Below are 21,182 nucleotides of genomic sequence, written 5' to 3' on the forward strand. Positions count from 1 at the left end.
ACCGACAGAGATGTATGCTGACGCCTCTGGCAAGGGAGGTTGCTGCTTCATCCGACAGCGGCAAGGAAAACCAAGAAGCGAGCACCACCACCCGGATGGCCAATGGGTACCCCTGCTATATGACAGCTTCTCATTCAACAAGGCGGAACGCAACTATGGCACGTACAAACGAGAGCTCAGAGCGCTCACCTTCTTCGCGAAGAAGCACTAACACTACTTCTCAGCCAGGACGATCTCGACAGTGTTCACCGACCACAAACCAATCACCGGATTCATGAACGCAGCCACCGATAGCATCTACGCGCGCTGGCAAGACTCCATCCGGCCATTGAACATCAAGATCGTCCGCATTGAGGGCAAGAAGAACCTCGCTGCCGACGGCCTCTCGCGTGCTATTTGGAACAATGACCTCACGCCAGACGAAGCAACTAAGGCCCTAGCAAACGAGCTGGAAGCTCACCGAGAAGCTGGTGACGTGAAGGAGTGGATCTGGAAGGATGGTAAAGGCGGCTACGAGGACGTGCTCGCAAACTTGAGAGGTGGTGAGAAGGACGAATACCTGGCCAGTGCGAGCAGCAACACTGCCGCCACTGCCGCCAAGAAGAAGTCCGCGCGAACGACCGACTCACAAGCCATCACCGTGAGCAGCAACAACACCAAAACGAGCACCAACACCGTCAAATCTACCAAGAACGTGACGTTCAATGAACCTCCACGCACCGCACCGACCGCAGAGCCGCACCGCGGAGCCATGACCGGTTGTCTACTGGCCAATGAAAAGACGACATTTACATCAGTTGCAAACAGCTCGGCTGAGCAATGCCCGAATCCGGAATGTGCAGAGAATTCCACAGCGAGAGCCACGACTGAGAGCAACGCGATAACGACTCGAGCACCGCTCATTGTGATATGGTGCTCCACCTGCAAGAAGAGAATGCACGGTGGCATCTGCACTCGGTGTGGAAGGAAGACCTCCGAGCAACAACGCCATGAAGAACTCATGAACGCAGACTCGAGGGAAGCGATTTATTGTCCTAACGTGAACTCCGCAGAAGCGACTTATTGTTCTGACATGACTTATTGTTCTGACATGACTTATCGTTCTGGCACGAGTTATCGTTCTGATACGACCGACACGACCGACACCGACCTACCATTCGAGCATCCTGCGATACCTGCACCACCAACGAGCGACCGCTGGATCTCATTCGGACTTCCCCAAGAGCCACCGTCCGCTCCAATCGATCAGCTCACTTCCATCGTCGACTGCCTCTCTCTCGGCACACAGATCATCTGTCTTCACCGCATCGAACTGCTGCCAGACTGCACGAGCACACCACGCCGTCGTGATCACAACTGCTGCGTTGAGCAGGACGAAGAGCTTAGAAATGAATCATCGCCAACGCGCACCGAGCGTGACAACGAGCTGGCAGAGGAATGGTACGGCGATATCGTGAGGTGGTACCGACACCAGCAGAACCCTAAGGGGATGAATACCGCTCAATTAAGAGCATTCAAGAACACAATCTGCAAGCACTACAGATAGCACGCTGGCACTGGCACCCTTCACCGATTGGTCAGCCCATTGGCAATGAACCTTTGGCTCCCTTGCATCGCACCGCAGGAAGTCGCACCACTGCTGAGAAAGGTCCATAACGATGCTGGCCACTTCAGCGGTCCGATCATCTATCAGAAACTACTCCGCCGAGCCTGGTGGCCGTCAATCATCAAGGATGTTCACGCCTACGTGAAGGGCTGTTTCCGATGCGCTCTCTGGAACACAAACGTGACGCACACGCCATATACCTCGGAGCCAGTGCTTCATCCGAACGAGGTGATTGAGATTGATTTGATAGGGCCCTTCGATCCACAGGACCATGGAATAGGATGGCTCTTGTGCAAGACTAATGTCTTCGACCGCTTTGGAGAAATTGAAGCAATGCCTGACAAGGAAGCAGAAACCACAGTCGCCGCCCTCACACGCATGCTCGACAGAGCGACTGATCCGATTGCCGCCTTTTACGACCCTGGTCGTGAGTTTACCATGATTAAGGACTTCCTTGAGTCACGCGGCATCTACACGAAGCCAGCTGCAACTGGCAGTAAGCGGATGACTGGCACCGTTGAGAACATGATCCGTACCATTCGCCGCTGTTTGGAGCGAGGAACCAAGTCACACATCATCGACACCAAAGGCCACCACATCAACACCCTCAAGGACTGGCCCGAGGAAGCGGCACGAGCTATGAAGGACGCCAACCACCGTCACATCTCACACCTTGGTTTCTCACCGGTGCAGATTCGATTCGGAATGCAGCCTGAAGAGCTCCCTGACCGCGTGGAATATCCGACCGCTCGACGACAACAGTTGCTCGAAACTCTGCTTACTTGGACTCCATTTACAGTCCCTTCAACCGACACGAGCGCACAGCCGCACTCCGCCATCATTAGCAACCTGACCCGTGGCACCGCTGATGCCTTCATGCCGGTGCTTTACCACTTGGCGAACCGCAACGCAGTGCAAGACGCTGTTCGCAAGGCTGACCGCCGCTCCAAAGGATATCGCCACGACACCCACAACGCACGACTGACTAGTCGCGGTGAGCCACTTACTACTGGCGATTTGGTCCTCGTGAAGAATGAGATCATCCGGCAGAAGTCACAACAGCCACCATGGACTGGACTCTTCCGCATTAAAGGCACCGTTGAGGATTCTACCACAGTCTTCATCATTAAGACCCTTCATGGCAGGACACTCCAGGGATATAGACACGCTGATCACTTGAAGAGATTTACACCACGCACCGACCACCTCGCCGCCTTTGATCCACCACCGCACAAGCTGCCAGCACCAAACACACTCAGACCCTCGAAATCAAAGAAGGATAAAGAACGACAAGCATGAGCTCACCGCCGCTCCGAACGACGCCAACGATAAGCATGCACGTTATTAGCTCGCACACCAATACCACGAACTCACCGACCCTCGCCACTCGTGGCCACAATCAAAATCAAGAGCATGGAGATCCAGATACAACAGCAGGCCCACCAGCCGCCTACACTCACATGAACACAACGACCCAGCAACGACATCAGCATCTTACGAACGAGCATCTTCAGCGCACGGCCGACGACACCGTGTGGTCAGCGCTTCCCTTTGCAACATAATTGAACATCAATCCAGCGATACAGCGACCGCATTTTCAACGACTCACGACACCTTCACCGGCACCGCGCCGACAGCCGCGTTTCTCCGGACTTCAAGAGCATGGATACACACACTGACTAGATGGATGGAGAGTGAGGCACCATATTAAGGTCACCGTCACTAAGGGCAGCGACTAGATGGATAGAGAGTGGATAGACACTATGGACCGATGGCATCTCAAAAGGCCTTACTAAGCGCCAAGATCATGTTGTATACAACTTCAGCCCTCGACATTCAATAGATAGCACCGATATACACACCCCTTACCTCTCTTTCTAAAAGTTACGTGGCGTGGACCGCAGAAACATGGGCGACTCTCATTTCAGCGCCGTGGAGCGCGTAGGGTGGGAGGTCAAGTTTTCTGAGAGTATGATGTTAAGAGCGGAGGCGGACGAGGGTAAGGATAGAACGGATAGTGGAGACGGAGGAGACGGAGGCGACGGAGACAACGAAGAAGTAGAAGCGGATAACACGATGCCACAAGTCTCCAAGATCCGTGCTGCTCGCAAGTCTCCAGGCGGACGGTTGCATGTCGAACGCCAATGGGCACGACCATGTAACCCTAACCCTAACCCTAACTCAAAAACCATGCTGCTGTGTGCATCGTTGCCAGAACACTAAGCCGTGGTTGGTGATAGATGGGAGGGATGCATCCGAGGTAGTCAACACCCATTCGGTCGGTCTTGTACGCAAGCCCGAGTGTTGGAAGACATGTGGACGCCTTCGATGATGTTGAGGCGAAGTCGGAAGTTCTTGAGAAAGGATTCTGATAGGGTCGACGGTGACTTTGAATGAAGCGTCTTTAGATATTGTTATAGATGGTTCTGAACGAACGGCCCGGAGTGGTGTCGTCGTCGATAGTGCGGAGCAGGCAGGATGAGCTGCCGCCGGCGGGGTGGAGCGACTGTAAGGAGGAGATACTTATTGCAGCTCGAGATGAAGAAGATGACGGAGATAGATGCCAGCTCTCGCCAACCACGACAACTGCTAATATGAAAACTTCAACGACATCCTCCAAGGTGCCCACTTCAGTAGCTCGCCGCTTGCATCTGTACCAAGCACCGGCCGGACAAGAACATCCACTAGCTGGAGAACAACGACATCCACCCGCTGGACAACAACACCCACCAGGCGGACAACGACATCATCTAGCTCGACGCCTTTGTTACCTAGCTCGACAGCACCACTTAATTTGACTACAACATCCACCAGCCGCACAACACTAACGACCCTACCCAGACATCTCCAGCTTTCCCCTACATAGCCTCATTGTCCAACTCACTCACCACGCCACACCCTGCGGCATGAAACCACTTACCCATCGTCTCCGTGACGCTGACCGGGTCGTCCTCTCGTACACCTTTACTGAGTCCAGTCAGCCCGACTTTCCTGCTGATCTCCAATACCACCCCCCCGAAACAACATCCTCTCTTCGCTAGCGCGGGCGTGGACGCCGAACCCGATCATTTTTTTCCGCGAGTTTCGTATCGAGCCTTGCGAACGCGGCTTTTTCCTTTTAGCTAACTGGCTCTAGGAGCTTGGCGGTTCCTGGATGCGCAGGTCATGGAGGTGGTACTCTCCGCCGTCATCTTCTCCTCCGCTCCATCTCCTCCGCGGGTTGGCGTTCCAACTTTTCCTCCCTCCCTCGCAGCGTAGAGATGTCCCTCTGCGCCGTCCTGCCCTCCTCCTCTCGCTCGGCTTGAGATTCTGACAGCTGTATTCGTAGCAGCTGGATCCGACTTCCGCTTTCGCACGCTGCAGCTAGGCGATGTTGCTCTGAGCCGTGGTAGTCTCCTGTTCTCTCTCCGTCTACATTCTCGCCAGACCCCGCTCCATCTCCTCAAGCTGGTCTTCCAGCTCTCATTCTCTCGACCACAGCACGGACACCGCTGTCGCCGCCTCCTCCTCCTCCCTCTCCGCCCGAACGCCGCGCAAAACCGACTTCATCTCCCCAAGTTTCGCAAGATCCGCAGCCAGCCCCTCGCACCTCCGCCGCCGCTCGCAACGAGCCTTGCTCTGAATCTCGACATTTACAGCACTCTGCCTCTCGACGGATCCATCTTTCAAGCCGGACGATTTCGTTTATTTGCCGCTGCTCGGTGCCCGCCCTCATTGTCGTAGCTACGTCAAGCTAGCGGCGTACTGCCTAATTCTCCTTGCTCTTAATGTTTCGCTCTTCCGCGGCAGACCCCCACCTCCCTACCTTCGCATTAACTTTGGGGAGAAGTAAGTAGCTTTCCCGCAGTTCGCCGCTCTTCTTTTCAACGGTCTCTCTCCTCGTTGTCGAATATTCCACTTCCTCCTCGCCAGTTTAGAAATGTTTCCTACCGCCGCTAGCTCTTCGTTCTGCTGTTCGGAAGGCTTCGGCTTTTCGATGGCTTTCGAGAGCGTTGAGATCTGTTTCGTGAGCGTCTCATTCTTCTGGGCGGCGAGCTTGAAATCGGCAAGGCGGGATGCGTAGTGTCGCGGGAAACGGGAATAATAAGCTAGCTAGCTGGTGGGACAGAGGGATGAAGGATGCGTGGAGATGGGAAATCAGGAAGTCGGGAGATGAGGAGATGGGAGACGTGTTTGAACCTTTGCGAACGTTCTCCACGTAACACTACACTTCAAAAAATCCTATGCTCCTTTCCAGTCACAGACCTCTAGTCCAGCCAGTATCCTCTCTCTCCTCCTTCCATAGCTGATACTAAACAATTACTCTCTCACAACTCGCTCCGTCCAGCCCTGGTATCACTCACCAGTACACCCTCTCCCTTAACCTCCAATCCGGCACCGCGGACCCCCTCTCCATCTGCCGGTGGCCTATCTCCTCCTCCAGCTGCCGACGCCGCATCCTTGGCGCCGGCACGCTTAACAGCCGTTGCATCCATTCCTACAGTGAACGGCGACACTCCCCCTCACCCGCCTAGGAAACCCTCCGCACGCGATCGATCGCTACCTGTAACCGGGGGAAGACGGGTTGCATCACCATCGTGGAAAAGCTCTCGGCTGTGAGGTTGCGGGCGGTATTGTAGGCCAGGATGCACGGAGAATGCGCTAGTATGTGGGAGATAATGATTGCTGCGGACGACTGGCCGATCGCGCTTGCTCCGATCTATCCTCACCACGACGCGACCAAATCTTGTCGAACACTAAGCGGTAGGATGATCGAGGGAGTGCCGGACTGAGAGCGGGTATTGAGAGCGGCTGAGAACATCGCTACCGGGCGGTGGAGTGCCGGGTTATTACCTTAAGCGGAGTACTGATAGCCCGAGAGAAGCGGTCGAAAGTCGGCGGAGCTGAATGCATTGTTGTGGCAGAGCAGAGCTGGTCCAGTCTTCCAGGCGAAGGACTAAAAGCCCGCATAGCGAGTCTGACTGCGCTCCCAGCATGCCTAACGTGTCAGCAACGGAGTGGTCACGGGCCAATCAGGTCCAAGCCTGGGAGGAATGCTCCGGAGTATGTCGAAGATGGGATTCTGATCTCGAAGAACGGACAAGGTCCCTGCTCGCAAGCATCTGGATGAATGGGTGTTAAGACGTGCCATCAATCGATCGACCCCAGGAACTGAGCGAAGGCCTACGTATGTTGGCGGAGGCGGTGTCGACTTTTAATCGCCACAAGACGGGGGTGTCTGATGAATGTGTGGGATCCGGAGGAGGCTCTGAAGTCATACGTTACCGGGGGGAGAAGCGTCGTTAGGTACTGTGATTATGCACTGATCGGTTGACTTTCTCTGTGGCCGACATCGACCCCTCTTCTGTTTCCGTCCCCTGCCCGTGGAAGTTGTGGACCACGTTGACGGTCTACGTCTCAGATGTGCCATGCGACTAGTACAGCAAAGTGTTGATGTTGATCTCGAGAGGTCATGAAGCTGTCCATTCCTGCTGCTCCGTCCGATACCCGTCCATTCCTTCCATCATTCCCATGCTCTCAATCTTCCCACCGCATGTACATCTCGCTGTGAGGATCGGCAGGCTATGGTTTGGCTGCGCTGGTTGTGTCTGTGCCGAGTCATGCATTCCCCGCGGCAGCCGTCGTGTGGTGCCGCTGCCTTGGCAATCGTTCGTCTCACGAAGTCGGTAGGCTGTCAGTGACTGTGGGTCACAAGCTCCGCGGAGCCGAATCGTTCGTGCCGGTGGATTCCTCCCCTAGTCGCTGAAATGGTTTTGATGCCCAATACTCCGGAACTCGAATGTTCCTTGTCTTCCCACGGGAGTACCACCGCTAGAACAATGTCACCCGCGGACTCTCCAGCAACTCGTCCAGTCACCGTGCCACCAGCTCCGCCAACCTCATCTCCCATCGCATCCGACCTCCGCATGCGCCTGGACAGCCAGGCTAATACCGACTCGAATGGCACCGGAAGCAGCATGGCGCCCGCTTGAACTCTATGTCGAGTTGTCGACCGACGGAAGCACAAAGAGACATCAGACGCAGCCGTGCGGAAACGACTCTCACCGCCCGGCAATTATCAACCCTTCGACTTTACACATGTTGGTGACTCGCCTGCACAGGGGACGCAGTCCGTGGACGTTCGGTCTATCGGCGATGGCTGTTCACAGCATGGGTGCCACGATATTCCGAGCGGGATCCAGAATAGACTAGATGACTTGTGGCCGGCTGCGAATAGGGAGGAAGGTTGCGACTAAGGATGGGGGCGCGAGGAGGCGTTCAGCGGTGGATTAATGCGAACTCGGAGGTGTGATGACGAGCGAGGGATTAGAAGTCGAGGTAGAGGTGCGGAAGTAGAGGGTTTTCCGGTAGTGGTGGTGGTAGGGGAGAAGCCCAGTAGCCGTTTTTATAGGTAGCTCTGTCCGCGGCATGTGCATGTCTGGTCTAGGTAAAACGACTTAGAAGATCGTGGCATTTTCTATTTAGCTCTCACTATCTCACATCCTTTGAGTTATGACCTCATGGCGACGGGTGCCTGATTTCACGCATGCCGGAAGCTGTCTTCAATCGTACAATCGCTCACTCGTGGGTAGATTTCCGCCGCCGTCGGTACCCACTAGTCGACCCGCCCTTGTCTTACATCCTCTCCCATCACAAGTCCTCCCGCGCCGGCAACATCCCTCGTCCCTCCTCCACCGTCTCCACCCGCCATCATGACAATCCTGCCCCGCTCAACTCCTGGTTCCACCCCGCTCTCCATCGTCGCCACCGTTCCAACCTCCGCCATGAGCGCCGGCACCGGCGGCGGTCTCCACCAGCACCCATCTTAAAAGCTCGCGGTCCCGTACAGGTATTGCAGCACGTCGGTTTCCCGCTCGACGGCGATCCAGTACCACTCAAACGCGATGTCGAGTTGGTCCTCGCGCGAGAAGCCCTGCAGCTCGGGGTAGTATTGCCGCTCGGAGACCGGGTGGATGTAGCAGCCAAGGTAGTTGAGAATGCAGGGGATGCAGAGGCAGCGGGTGGCTTCACGTGCCGGTGTCTGCTGTTGTTGTTGTTCTTCGTCCGAGCGAGCGGTTCCGGGCGGATTCGCTGCCGCCGCCGCGGGTTGTCGGGGGTCTTCTGGCGCCTGGTTCTTGGGGAGCTCACGGCGCGGTGGGGGTGGTGTTGCAGGATTCATCATCTGTCGTATGTCCATTGTGCCGTCGAGGGACTCCGCAATTTGGGAATGAGAGTCTCGATCGGCTGGAAACGAGCTGCGGACGATCAGTGTATCAGGCTTCGTAAGGAGAGTAGATTTTCTCATGAGATTAGAGCGGATCCCTTGCGTCGCACAGCCTTTGCCGTAGCTTGGGCGGAAGTTGGAAGTAAGGGATGCTCATTGCGCCGGCGTCTTGCCGGAGCAAGATGTAGTTCCGTGGTGGCTTCTGCCCGTCGTGAGGTCCAGACATGGTTTGGTAGTAGGTTCAAACTCTACGGAGAGCAGAATTTCCTAACTAGGGAATTAGAAGTGTACGAACCTTTCTGCTAGGACTGAAAACCTGCACGAACTAAGGCACGGATACGGGTTCGGACGGGACGGAACGGAACGGGACGAGGCGGAACAAGCGGAAAGGGGAGATCCCGTCTTTTTGAGCGGGCTGACTAAGGCTTCGGCGGTCAATCCCGTCTCCTCCGCAATGTTGCGTTCTTCGGCCAGCAGTGCAACGGCATCTCTCTCGGCGACGTAGAGGTTGCGGTTTGGGAGCATAATTCAATGCTACCGAGCTTAGAGTCGTCACGAGGTGTCGGGCATCGTCCTGACATGCTTATCCTATAGTCGATCGATTCTCACGGACTCGCACCGCTACCAATGCATCCCCTCCGCTTTGCCGCCAGCACTCTGGCGATCTGCTGCAGACTCCTCTTCGCCGGTCGCCTGCTCCTTTTGGACGATTGCACCACTCTGGCCTACAGACTACATCGCCGGTAGACGAATAATTGGCATTCTCAAAAGGTTCATCTTCGATACATCTGCGAATCGATCGGGACGAAGACTTCGTCTTGTGGGTCAAGCTGGCAGATTGGATGAGGGAGCACGCCAATACAAGTCGCAGAATCTAGTATTCTTAGCTCTTCTTACCGAAACCTCCTCCAAGAACCTGAAGATGGCGCGTGCATGCCTATTTTCATCACTCACATCGCTCCTTGAAAAGCGGAGATTGCGAGAGTCGACCCGCGTACGGAGACTGTGGAGAATCCAACGCCACTAAGCAAGATGTTGCCGTACTCTCCGCTTAAAGGCATTTTCTCGAGCGATGCAGAAAGGGCTCGCGAGAACGTCATGCCACAACTAGAGACATAGGAAGACGATCATAAGTACGACGCAAGTCACTGACGCCGACGAAGCCGCAGGAATCGATCTGGACTTTCTGCTCTAGCTTTGAAACTTTGGCTATCTGTCAATTGGGAGTCTGCTTCCTCGTAATCCCCCCGCGTAATCTGCTCCTCCTTGCCTCCGTAAACATCCTCTCCTTCACCTGTTCGATAACCCGGTGGTCACATTCGGTCTGTGGGTTGCGCAGCCACTCCAAACTCTCGTTCATCACTTCGGCGAGGTTTTCTTCCGTGGTCGTTGAACTGTCGCAGAAGCGATGGCTCTGCTGCGTACGGAGATAATAGACGAAATGCTATTAGGTGTGTTCGGTCTCGGAATTTATCTCCTGTGAGACATTGCCTTAATCACAGTAACGTTGGGGAGGAGTCGCTTGCCGTGGCAGGATCACGCAGGTACAACATTGCCGCAATAACGATGTTGACGAAGATTGAGACCTAGAGCCACTTCCGAATCCGTGGCCGAGACTGATCGGCAGTCGTTGTACTAGAATTAGCCTTCGAGGGTGTCTGTCTTCCGTACTTCCGCGCATGAATCGGAGCGTTCGCGACCTCGGACCTGCTGGGTACGGATCTGCTCGCGAGGCGAGCTCGTACGTCAATCGGCGTGGTGAGTTTCTCGAAGCGGTCCAGGCGATCCGCGAGGTCCGAGGTTCCGTCAGCGCGGTGGTTCGATCACTAGGGTAGTAGGAGGCTCGTCTGGAATGCTGGCAGGGTTCGATTCGTGGTGTGTGAGAAACCAGCTTGCATACGGTACGAAGGTCTGAATCGTGTTTTTTTCGGTTTCGTGTGCTGGCGGGCAACGAGATGAGCACTATGAATCGTTTAGTCGACCCAGCGTACGCTGCATGTCAGGGCTTTGTGCTGTGGCCAAGATAAATTTATGTCGCGCTTGTTAGTAGCAGCAAATGTCGGCCTACATGTTGCGGAATAGGCGGCGCTTAAGCTCGTCCGCTTCCCTTCATCACACAATAATGCATTAGATCTCGACACGAACGCTTCCCCGAACATCTATTACGTAGTTCGGTGCGATGCCGAGCGCTCGAGACGGCGGGACCTACAGAAAATTAGATATCGCTCCTTTGGCGGCAAGGTGATGCTCGACGTGGTGAGCCATAAGTCCTGCGTGTATGAAGCAATGTCGTTGTTAGGCACATGCGGCCGGTGCCGTAAACAGCAGCTCGTAGAATATACGTGCTAAAGTCGGAGGCGTCTGAGCCAGATTCAGTATGGAGGCGGCAGCTTATTTTCGCTCTTAATCATCCTCACAGTTATCTTTTCTACCCTATTTCCTTCGCTGCTGCGACCGTGATTGCTTCGGCTGTTGCAGAAGGACAAACACGGATGCAGAATAGTCTATACCGGGCTATGCCCTCTGCGACTAATTTTCCGCTCCGTGTCCAACGATCCGTATCCTTTCCTCCTCCCGCCGAAGTTGCCTAGTTATGCTCCATGTCCTCGTAATTGTGTCGAGCCCTCTCTTCCTTGCATAGATGCTCTGGTTTAGTCTCCTCCCGCAATTGGGCCGCAAAATCCATCAGCATCTCCATCCTCGCCATCTTTGCCCGGGAGGTCGTGTTTCTTAGCGCGGTGGTCTGATCTTTCCGGACACCTTGAATCGTAAGTGCAGCCTTCACCGCAAAGCAATCCGACGGTTGTAAAGTCAGGGATTGATTTCAACTAGCGATCAGTGGCCGCTACTCTCCACTTTTGGGCGACAGGCATAAGCATCGAAAAGGCCCACCAGGTTGTGCAGGGCCGGAGAGGGCCATGCGGGCGATTGCGCGCATTAAGATAGGAGGAAGCAGAGCGACGGTATCTTTGCAATTCGGGTGTTGGATGAGTATGCCGTCGCAGGACTTGTTGGAATCGGCCGGGCAGGAGACGACCCAGGAGGCTGCCAATCGTATCGACACACAGCGGAGCTGTTAGCCTTCGCTCGTTCGTGTTGGTGACATGCATCCTTATTCCGTGCATCCTTATTTTGTTTCGAGGTCTATTGAGATTAGTTCTGTACGCACTGCCTTGTGTCTCTGTGGCGTAGCAGCTGAGCTAACCTAGTCGTAGCCGGTGTCGAGAGTAGTGACTGTCCGAGCAATCCGAGGTAGCAAAGATGCGAGCCGTCGATTTCGCCCGAAGGGTGGTAATTATCATTACTCCATAACATGACTAACGGAAGAAGGACTCCTTAATGCAGGAGCCAAGCCAGGCTCTGGTGTCCAGTGGACAGTTCATGCGGAGCTTGTAAAGCGTGCGGAAGTCCGGTACTTGGGGGGGATTACGGCTGTTCTAGAACGCTACTGTTCCGGGTGATCAGTACGGACGGACATGAAGGAATATCTCGGCCTGTTGGGCCGGACAGCAGCCAGAGAAAGCGGCGTTGGGAGAGCGCACGATGTTGATTGACTTGATCGGACAGGTCGTTCCCCCTCTGAGGGCGAGCATTCGCGAGCATGTGGACGGTGCGGTGTACGCGGAACGACAGGTATAACAAGTCCGCTTTCTTCTTGTAATATGTTCTAGGTGACTTTTGGAACATGCTTGCTCGCAGTAAAGTCTGACTAACCTAGTACATCGGCACCGTCGTCGACTTCAGCTTCGTAAGTAGCATCTATCAGCTCATTCCTCGTCTCGTCACCGTAGTCGCCGGCGGACGCAGAGAGGGTAGCATCTGAACGAGCTCAGAAGGAGGACTGTAGCCCTTGTCTAGGACGTCGACGTACTGCGCTCGCGGCTCTTTATTGTTTCGAGACTCTTCGTCGTCGAGTGGCGTTATAAGGTCTTGCCTAGATGTTGTGGTGAAATCTGACTAGCCCATGGTGTCGGCGAGGTATCCGACCAAGCCGTAACGATAATCAACCTGATCCGTTGGCTCCATTGTCAACTTCGTCTTGCCGAGCACGCACTTATTAACTCATTTCCGATTCCAACGCCGTACTCGGTCGCTGGTGCGGAGAGTTTGCCAGTCGCTGTGCTTTGGTTTCTAGGGGTTTGGTGTAGTGGTCCTTTATCGTAGTTAGAGTCGGCTCGGAGGATTGTTCGGTAGAGAAGCGACCAGACTTGGCAACCTCCTGGATAACTGCCGTTAAGGCAAAATGGACGAGGAGGTGTCTTGCTGCTGGGAGAGCCGCATAGGTAAGAGAGTTGGGCTTTGTCGTCCACTGTGGGCTGCGTAGTAGTGCCCGTCGGAGGACTGATTAACCGGAAATAAAGAAGATGATGGGGAAAAGGGAGTACGGACGGTAGGAATGGCGGGATGTCGGTAAAGGTGTCGAGATGGGGAAGTGAAGTCCGGTCGCACATCGTGTAGAAAACCTGAAATCAACTCACATGTTCCCTCGTTTTATCCGTGTCCCAAAATCCACTTCAGGCCGTAGGTATCGCAGTCCATGCCTAACTCCAGATAGACAGAATCGCAACTTGAAAGGGGAGACACGAATGAGGCATGCCAGCAGACTTGCGTAGCCGCGAAACCTCGTCACCCGGCTCTCACAGTCACTATTCTGCCCTTGCTTTGCAAGCGCCGCGGCCAAAAGTGTCCTCCGTTGCATCTGTATGTGCTACCTCCTTGTCGTAAGCCTCGACCACAGATGGATATGCTACGCTGTCCCTTCCAGGAGATCCTCGACAATCACAATATAACCTCTGCTAACCTTGATATCTGCCTGTTGTGAGATGGAGAGTTGAGATTTTCAAGGCTTGCTATGGCTAAGATTTGCGACGATATACCGGACGAAACGGGCGATGTACGCGGCGGTGATCGCGGAGATGCCAACGAACTGGAACAAGCAGTGGAGCAAGACGAGGCGGCGGTCTCTTCAGCGCCCGCAGTGGTTCGATCGTAGGAAGTCATTTGAAGCTCTTAATATCGCCGCCTTGATCCATCGATCGATGTATCCTGCTCTTCCAAAGGAGTTGTGTCCCCCACAAGGAGTTCAGCCAGACGAGGCGGCGGTCTCTTCAGCGCCTGCAGTGGTTCGACCGTGAGAAGTGTCTCGAAGCCATCAGCATTGGCGCCTTCGTCCGTTTCGTCCGTGCCGTTGCTTTCATCTTCATCGTTATGGTCCTCCTCGCCGTCCTCATCGTCCTCATATTCATCCCCGCCATCATGTCCATCAAACCCAAGCTCTTCCCAGAACCTTTTTACGAAACCAGTAATGCGCTCCTGCTCTGTCCGACACCAACTTCGTCTCGCATGTTCTGCAAGTGTCCATTGTCGACTACAACCTCGCCGTACTCTCGATATTGACCCTGTCGCTCACACCAGCGAAGAAGGCTGCGCTGGAAGCGAGACTTGAGCAATGGGTTGTTCCGCACCAGCCTCCATTCGCGAGGCTCAGTCTCTGCAGTCGAGGTACGGGGAGTCCATGTGCGCCCGAGACTGTCCCGATAACTCGCGCCAGCTCCTGCTCCGACGTACAGTATTCACCGAATCTTTGATCCAGCTCGTCGTCCTCGGAGATGCGCATGGTAGCGCCACTCCCTGGTCCTCACATAGTATGCGCGCTTCTCCTCCTGTGCTCTAAGCTCTTTCCCTGCTCCGAGGTCGTATCGAAAGCATGCTGCTGGTGTGAATCCGAAGTAATCGGATTCTCGGCGGTCCTGAGGTGGTCGTAAAGCGCGCCCGATGAACTCGGCGATACGGGGGCATTCTCGTGAGTGCGATGGCCTCGGTCTCGGTGCCGATTGTCTCAAGACGGCTCATGACTTCTTTTCGGACCTTTTCAGCCTCCCTTGTGCCACTTTGGTATGACTTCTGGTGCGGAGGGTCTGCTGGATCGCAGATTCACGAATCCGACCCGCGCCCTGTAGCCAACGAGGTGGACTGTCTCGTAGAGGGTGTAGGACGCTGGCCCGATGGCTGTTGAGACTGTCCCACTGCTGTGTACTCGCTGGTCGTTGCCGCTGCTTTGGCTTCGGTCTGGCGATGCATATGCTGCGAGGCGACGTTTTCGTCGGATTGGGTTGTGGGTTTCGGAGAATGCGTGGTGGACTGGCCGTGCCAAACTCAATCCTGTCATCTCTCTGTGCCACCATCGCGTCGGTGATTGTGACCGGAATTTGGCGGAGATGTTTGCCAACGGAACATCCTTTTGGGACTTCGCTCGCGCACCATCTCTTCGGGGCGAACATTGCGCCTGTTGCTCTGACTTGTTGTCTTGCGGGTTGTTCTCGGTTTCGCGGCGGTAAGATGGAATTGAAGTGTGAGGGAATTGGAGAGTGAGAGAGGCGGATGAAGAGGGAGAGCGGAGGGTGATGATATGCAAGGTATGGCCTCCACAAACTCATAGCCTCCCGAACTCATAGCCTCCCCAAACTTATAGTCTCCCCAAGGCATCAAAATCATCAAAGTCGTCAAAGATGGAGGAAGGCGTGGAGGAAGGCGTGGAGGAAGGCGTGGAGGGAGGCGTGGAGGGAGGTGAAGTGTCGGCGTGGTGTGAAGTGTCGGCGTGGTGTGAAGTGTCGGCGTGGTGTGAAGTGTCGGCGTGGTGTGAAGTGTCGGCGTGGTGTGAAGTGTCGGCGTGGTGTGAAGTGTCGGCGTGGTGTGAAGTGTCGGCGGGTGAAGTGTTCGGCGGGTGAAGTGTTCGATGTATGAAGTGTTCGACGTATGAAGAGGTCGGCGTGTGAAGTGTCGGAAGTGTCGCATGTCAGCCTCAGGCGCCCACGACCAGATCAGCTTCTTCGACTTTCTCTACCTTATTAAACCTGGTAATAACATTGGAAATCCCATCCCATCGCACGGTCGTCATCTCGCCAACGTCACAACTTCGGGAATTTCAGATCGTTCCGTCCTCTCACTCTTCGCCGAGACATTTGGTTGTGACCAGGGTTCGAATTTACCCTTAGGCCAGCATCGAACGAACGACGCTCTGATGTGCCACCCCGCTGTACGATCGCGGAGGTCTTCGACGCTTCGAACAGAATCAGTTCCGTCTATTCGCGTCCGCGCGTTTGAAAGAACGCTCTTCTGCCGGTCCGTTCGAATTCGAGACTGCTCTCGGAAGGGTGGGAACCATCGTCCAGGGATCCGGGGCTCACCCTTGAGTGGTGAGAGAGGCACAGCCTCTCGGTACGCGGATCCTCCTCCTGGTCCTCGATCCGGATCGCCCTAACGCATCGTATTCGTGGCCTTGCTGTTCGGAGGAGTTAGCTCTCTCGTCTGCTGAAGACTCATGCGGGTTGTCTGGTATTGGGCAGACATTGTTCATTTATTCTGATTCCGAGCGTTCCGCTGCCCGAAAAATCTGCAGCGTATGTTCGGGACGATGACAGCGCCGACCATCGAGACATCCGGCCACATGCTCCTCCACCTTTATAGATTTCCCGGCTTAGATCGACAACAGTGCGGCTTTTCTGTTCTTCAATTCTAGCCTCGCCTCCAGTGTGGTCCACAACGTATGTCCTCAAGCATTCGAGCACGATCTGGACAACAAACGCTATAGCCTTCCATCGATCTAGAAGCACGAGATGGACGTCGAAGATGGGGCCGAGATGGAAGACGGACCTGGCGTTGTGCGGACTCGGTCGCTACGCTTGCATCTCAGAGATATTCCTGAAATCGGCTTCAAATCAAGTCACCTTCCTGATCGTTGTTACTTCTCAGTCCGCGCATCTGCTCCGCAGTCTACCACGTCCCGCTGCGACGGACGTGTAGAGACTTTGCGTCGCTGAACACCCTGAGCGTCGATTACGCTCGGATCGATACCTTTTGGCGAGGAACACTCTTGCCCGCTCGCCAGCTCGATCTATTGCAACGCAGAACGAGCTGGGCTTCTTCGTGGTTGGAACGATGTTCTAGGCTCGGGTAAGTGCATACGCTCAGGTGATAGAAGCAGGATCTTGCGTTGCTAGGCGCAGTAAGCAGTCCTCAAGCTTTCTGATGCTTGGTACAAATGGATGAGGGATCCACCGACATTCGAATCTTCATTCGATCGAATGAACTATTCGACCCGCTCTACTATCTCTCCTGTCGAATATCACAACAGCCGGATGGCTCAATGCACTGCACATACCGCTCACCGCACGTTCGTCACATATTCCAACCTCCGGCGACTGCCAGACGACGACTGGACGGAGGTCCTGTACTAAATGTACATGCTCCCTCATACGCCGCAGAGGTATGACCGATCCACTGCGTTGATCGCCAACGGAGCTGCGGCGTTTCTCCACAGCGGCGCCGCCTTCGCCGTCAAACAAAGTGTCAAATGCACGAGGATTTTGTCGAATGACTGTTAAACCGAGCGTGGACATTCTCCGCGTGCAAGGAATGCGCTGCGTTAGCGGAGGGTAGGTTTCCAGCGTTCTTCTCTTCTCTTCCTAGTGATGGTCACGGATGTCCTTGCTACCTTGTAAGAGTACAAAAGACCCGACTCCCGAATTCGGCCTCTTCTCTAACCTCATTATTCTGCTGCAAGAGGTAGAGCCGTAGAGATTCTTCGAGATAGGCTGACACGACTAGTGGCATGCTCATGGAGGCTATCGATCGCTTTCAGAAAGCAAATCTACTAAGAGCGCTTCAACAGAAGCATTCAAACCCCAGGCCCTTCGCTATAAGTAATACCTTTCTGCTGAATTCTCACCACTCATAAAGATCAAAGCCGCCACCACACTATGTTCAGGTTATTTTTACATCGCCGGTCACACACCTCATACCCACCTCCGCTTTACGCTGTCGTCCAGCCGTGGCAGCCTACTCAGGGGAAACCCTCACGCTAACGACATCCCCATCGTATCTCTCCCATCTATCTACAGCCATAGCCCGCTCCACGAACACTACTTCCAGCAAGCCCCGAAGAACAAGCAGACGATGTAGAAGCGCCGTGAGATCGGTTCTCTGCAGCCACCATCCAAGGACATTCTACACAAGACCCGGCAACTCCTCCGAGCCTTCACAAAAGAGCAAAGCAACAGCACACTCTTGCAACGGCGTACAGCGGCGTCCAAAACGCAGCTATTGCGACGCTTTTACTACTACCGAGCTTCATTCCGCACCGCAGAGCCTCAACGGACCTCGGATCTGTTGTCCACTACTAAGTAGTTTAAGCCCACCGTCCATCAGTTGCCAAGGCGTGTCTATTACATCGCACCGACGCTTAGCTTTAGGAAATGGGGATGCCGTCGCCGTAGAAGACGACTGCAATAGAGAGCGACGAGTAATGAGAGATGGAGCAAGTCCGCCGGCTAGTCTAGTTCTACGCACGCAGAAGATGGTCCCAGCTTACTCCCTCGCGTCTCGGACAGCATCTTCTGGGACTGCCCCACGACCGACCAGAACCCTGCGCCCGAAAACGGCGAGACTAGGCATCGTAAGCATCTCAATCATCTTTGGACTCTCGCCACCCCGATCCTGCAGCATGCCAGGCGCGAACATGACCCCTTCCTTCCCAGCCGAAAGCAAATGATCCTCTCTTCCCGTTCCTGCAGCGCCGCCAACTTCCTCGACGACCACCTCTGGGTGAGTCCCGGCAACACTTCTTCTCCGTCTTGACTGCCGCGACGTCACATCGATATAACGGCGCAATTCGAGCCCCTCCAGAATCCTCGGCGCAGTCTGGTCCCTCTCATCCTCCTCGACGAGCCCTCTTCGGCTGCAATCTCTCCCTCCTACGCCATCTCCCGGCCGCCCGCCATTGCCATCGCCATCGTTATCCTCGGCCTCTTCCTCCCCATTAGGTAGATGGACTGCTGCGGTGATGGGAGGTGATGCGTAGGTGGCGGGAGGATCACGTCGAGAAGAAGGACAAATCGACGCGGAGATGGGACGGACGGACGGACGGACGGACGATGTGGTCCTCTTGTACCCATCGGATTGGGGCGTGGGGGGTGCATAAATGCGATCGATCCGAACCTTTGGGAGGAGAGGCCGAGGATGACGAATGTCGGGCATTAACGTCTAGCTAGCTGGGAGGAGATGGCTGAGCTTCGAGTGCCTCCTCCTCGTCCTGATTTCCATTCACGCGGGGGGGGGGGGGAGAAAGGTCACCGATCGCGCATCCTACCCCGAGGAGTGCGTACTGCAAGTTCGATGGACCGAGGAGGATGGAAGGATTTGCGGCATGCGCAGAGGTCACGTTAGCAGGTCGCGCAGACAGGGTCGGTGTCTTGGAGCGCTCGTTGTGCAGGTACGCCGTCATGTTGGGAAAACAGACTGACGATCCTGCGGGTGTGAGGTAAACGCCGCCCGCCGTCGCTCCGTAGCGGGGAGATTCTTCCCGCGCTGGGGTTTTGGGACACGCTCACCTGGAACGCACGTCGGGGACGGTGGCGCGGGTAGAGCGGGGGTGGGTGTAGTGGCGGAGAGCTCGGGTTTAAGCGGGCAGTCGTGCAGATATCCGCGAAGGTGTTTTGAGGGAGAGAGAGAGAGAGAGAGAGAGAGAGAGAGAGAGAGAGAGAGAGAGAGAGAGAGAGAGAGAAAGAGACGAAAAGCCCGCCCAAAGCATAGTCGCATCGCAGCAACGGACCTCCAAGGACATCGGATGCTGACACCCACGGCGTTCCCGCCCTCTTCCTCGAGACGTCGACCACTACTAAGCAGCATACGAGGGACACACTGGTTCGGTGGAGACGAGGGGTGTTGGAGAGGATTGGATTACAGTTTATAGAACGGCGCTCTTTTGTCTCTGGGACTGGGGAATACGACGGTATTTTCCGCCCTGCGTCGTGTCAGCCCACCACGCGGTTTCGGCGGTAGCAAGCGATGGTGAGTAAGGCACGACCCTCTCCGCCGTCCAATGGCCGTTGTTCGCTGCGCAGCGTACTGGAGCTTGAAGGGTTTTAAACGAGCATGGAAACCATGGGACCACTGGTGCGTGCAAATGGTGTTGTGCTCCGCGTGCGGAGGCTGCAGGATGCAGGAACATGGCAACGCTGCCAGACCCGACATAGGCGACACGAGATTTGCGTAAGTCAGGAGCTTATGATATGAGACTCTTCACAACTGACATTAGAAAGTGCAGTGCCATCGGCAGTTTTCACTGCGCCCTGCTCCCGACCCCAATTGGCGGCGTCTCTTCATTATCGAAGATCGTCCACAACAGACCTATGCTACAAGCTCGCTGCGGCTGGAGGAGGAGGCGATGGGCGTGGCTTGGCCGGCGTGATGAGAGGCAGTGGATCAGTGTGTCCTATTTCATCGTCAGCTGCGTCCGCGTCGCCGTCCGCACTGTCCCTGCGCTTACCGAGGGCAGTCTTCACGGTAAGAAGAGGTTACCTTAAGTACTGACTCTCTCCTATGCTCGCCCTCGGCGAAGTCGGCCAGTCCTCCACCTCCGGCAGGCGCTGGGTGGCGCTCTCGCCTCGCTAGCTTTCCCTCCCGCTTTCGGTCTCAGCACCAGCGGAGGATCGGAAGCAGGATAAATGCCGCTCGACAAGTCTTCGCCGGATTTCACTGTCCTCGTCCGGCGAGACCTTTACCATCACTCTTGGCTTTATGTCAGCGTCTTCGGGTATGTCTTGGATGCGGTTGGGCACGGCATTTCCGCAGTCTGATTGACGCCCTTACTCCTCTTCGCCGCGCGCGGCGCGGCGCGCTGGAGCTTCCACAAGCAAGACTGCAAAGGAGCACAGAGCCGCCGTTGCCTGCTAATGTTGTGGTGGTGCTCCGTATGCGGAGCCATGGTGCGGGGTGGGCGTGGGCGTGGGCGCCGCCGCCGCCGCCGCCGACCGGATGGGAACGATCAAACGAGCAGATGGTGAATACCTTGAAGCGTGACTCGAGGCAGGGTGCGCGGGTTGGACGTGGGGCGGAGGGCGAGGAGATTAGTCCATGAAAGGCGCCGCCGCCCGAGGGACGCGGAATGGTCGTTGACGTTGACGCCGGGGCGGCGCGGGGTTCGAGTGGGGAGCTGGCGGAGCGAGGTCGGTGCGGAGAGTGAAAAGATACCGATCGATTCGGTCTTTTGATGCAGATGTCCAAGAAGCTGGTCGCTGCCGGTGCGCGCAGCGGACATGTTTTTTTTTTTTGGCTCGCTCCCTGGCGTGGAAAATATATGTCTCTCCGCTGGTGGTCATTCCCCGTGCTGTACGAATTCTAGGGAGGGTCGAAGGTGGACTGATCTGCTCGACGAAGCGACTGCTCCTCCCATGGGGCAGAGATGGGGGGGGGGAGAGAAATGCGAGACGTCGAATCATCATTCGTCATCATTGCGATTCATTCGAATACGGAACCCTCCTCTCCCTGGCCCTGACTCACTCCTTGTCGTATCCTCTCCACAATCTCCTCTTT

The 21,182-nt window shown here is 55.4% G+C and overlaps 3 protein-coding genes across 3 annotated transcripts; 1 reads left to right on the plus strand and 2 right to left on the minus strand.

Moving 5' to 3' along the window:
- Positions 1 to 8,411: 8,411 nt before the first annotated feature.
- On the minus strand, positions 8,412 to 9,871 carry MYCGRDRAFT_97875 (uncharacterized protein; the record flags this gene model as incomplete). The annotated part of the gene is made up of 2 exons (XM_003847077.1): positions 8,412 to 8,841; positions 9,765 to 9,871. 2 exons carry the CDS (start codon positions 9,869 to 9,871, stop codon positions 8,412 to 8,414), a joined length of 537 nt encoding a protein of 178 aa, XP_003847125.1.
- A 2,996-nt stretch (positions 9,872 to 12,867) lies between these two features.
- Positions 12,868 to 15,605, minus strand: MYCGRDRAFT_111769 (uncharacterized protein; the record flags this gene model as incomplete). Its single annotated transcript, XM_003847076.1, has 5 exons — positions 12,868 to 13,119; positions 13,289 to 13,322; positions 14,106 to 14,251; positions 14,453 to 14,560; positions 15,072 to 15,605. The coding sequence occupies 5 exons, from the start codon at positions 15,603 to 15,605 to the stop codon at positions 12,868 to 12,870; spliced, it is 1,074 nt and encodes a 357-aa protein (XP_003847124.1).
- A 4,654-nt stretch (positions 15,606 to 20,259) lies between these two features.
- MYCGRDRAFT_106653 (uncharacterized protein) lies at positions 20,260 to 20,812 on the plus strand (the record flags this gene model as incomplete). The annotated part of the gene is made up of 1 exon (XM_003847039.1): positions 20,260 to 20,812. The coding sequence occupies one exon, from the start codon at positions 20,563 to 20,565 to the stop codon at positions 20,725 to 20,727; it is 165 nt and encodes a 54-aa protein (XP_003847087.1).
- Positions 20,813 to 21,182: the final 370 nt, after the last annotated feature.

This window comes from Zymoseptoria tritici, chromosome 18 (genome assembly GCF_000219625.1).
Source record: "Zymoseptoria tritici IPO323 chromosome 18, whole genome shotgun sequence".
NCBI classification, from domain to species: domain Eukaryota; kingdom Fungi; phylum Ascomycota; class Dothideomycetes; order Mycosphaerellales; family Mycosphaerellaceae; genus Zymoseptoria; species Zymoseptoria tritici.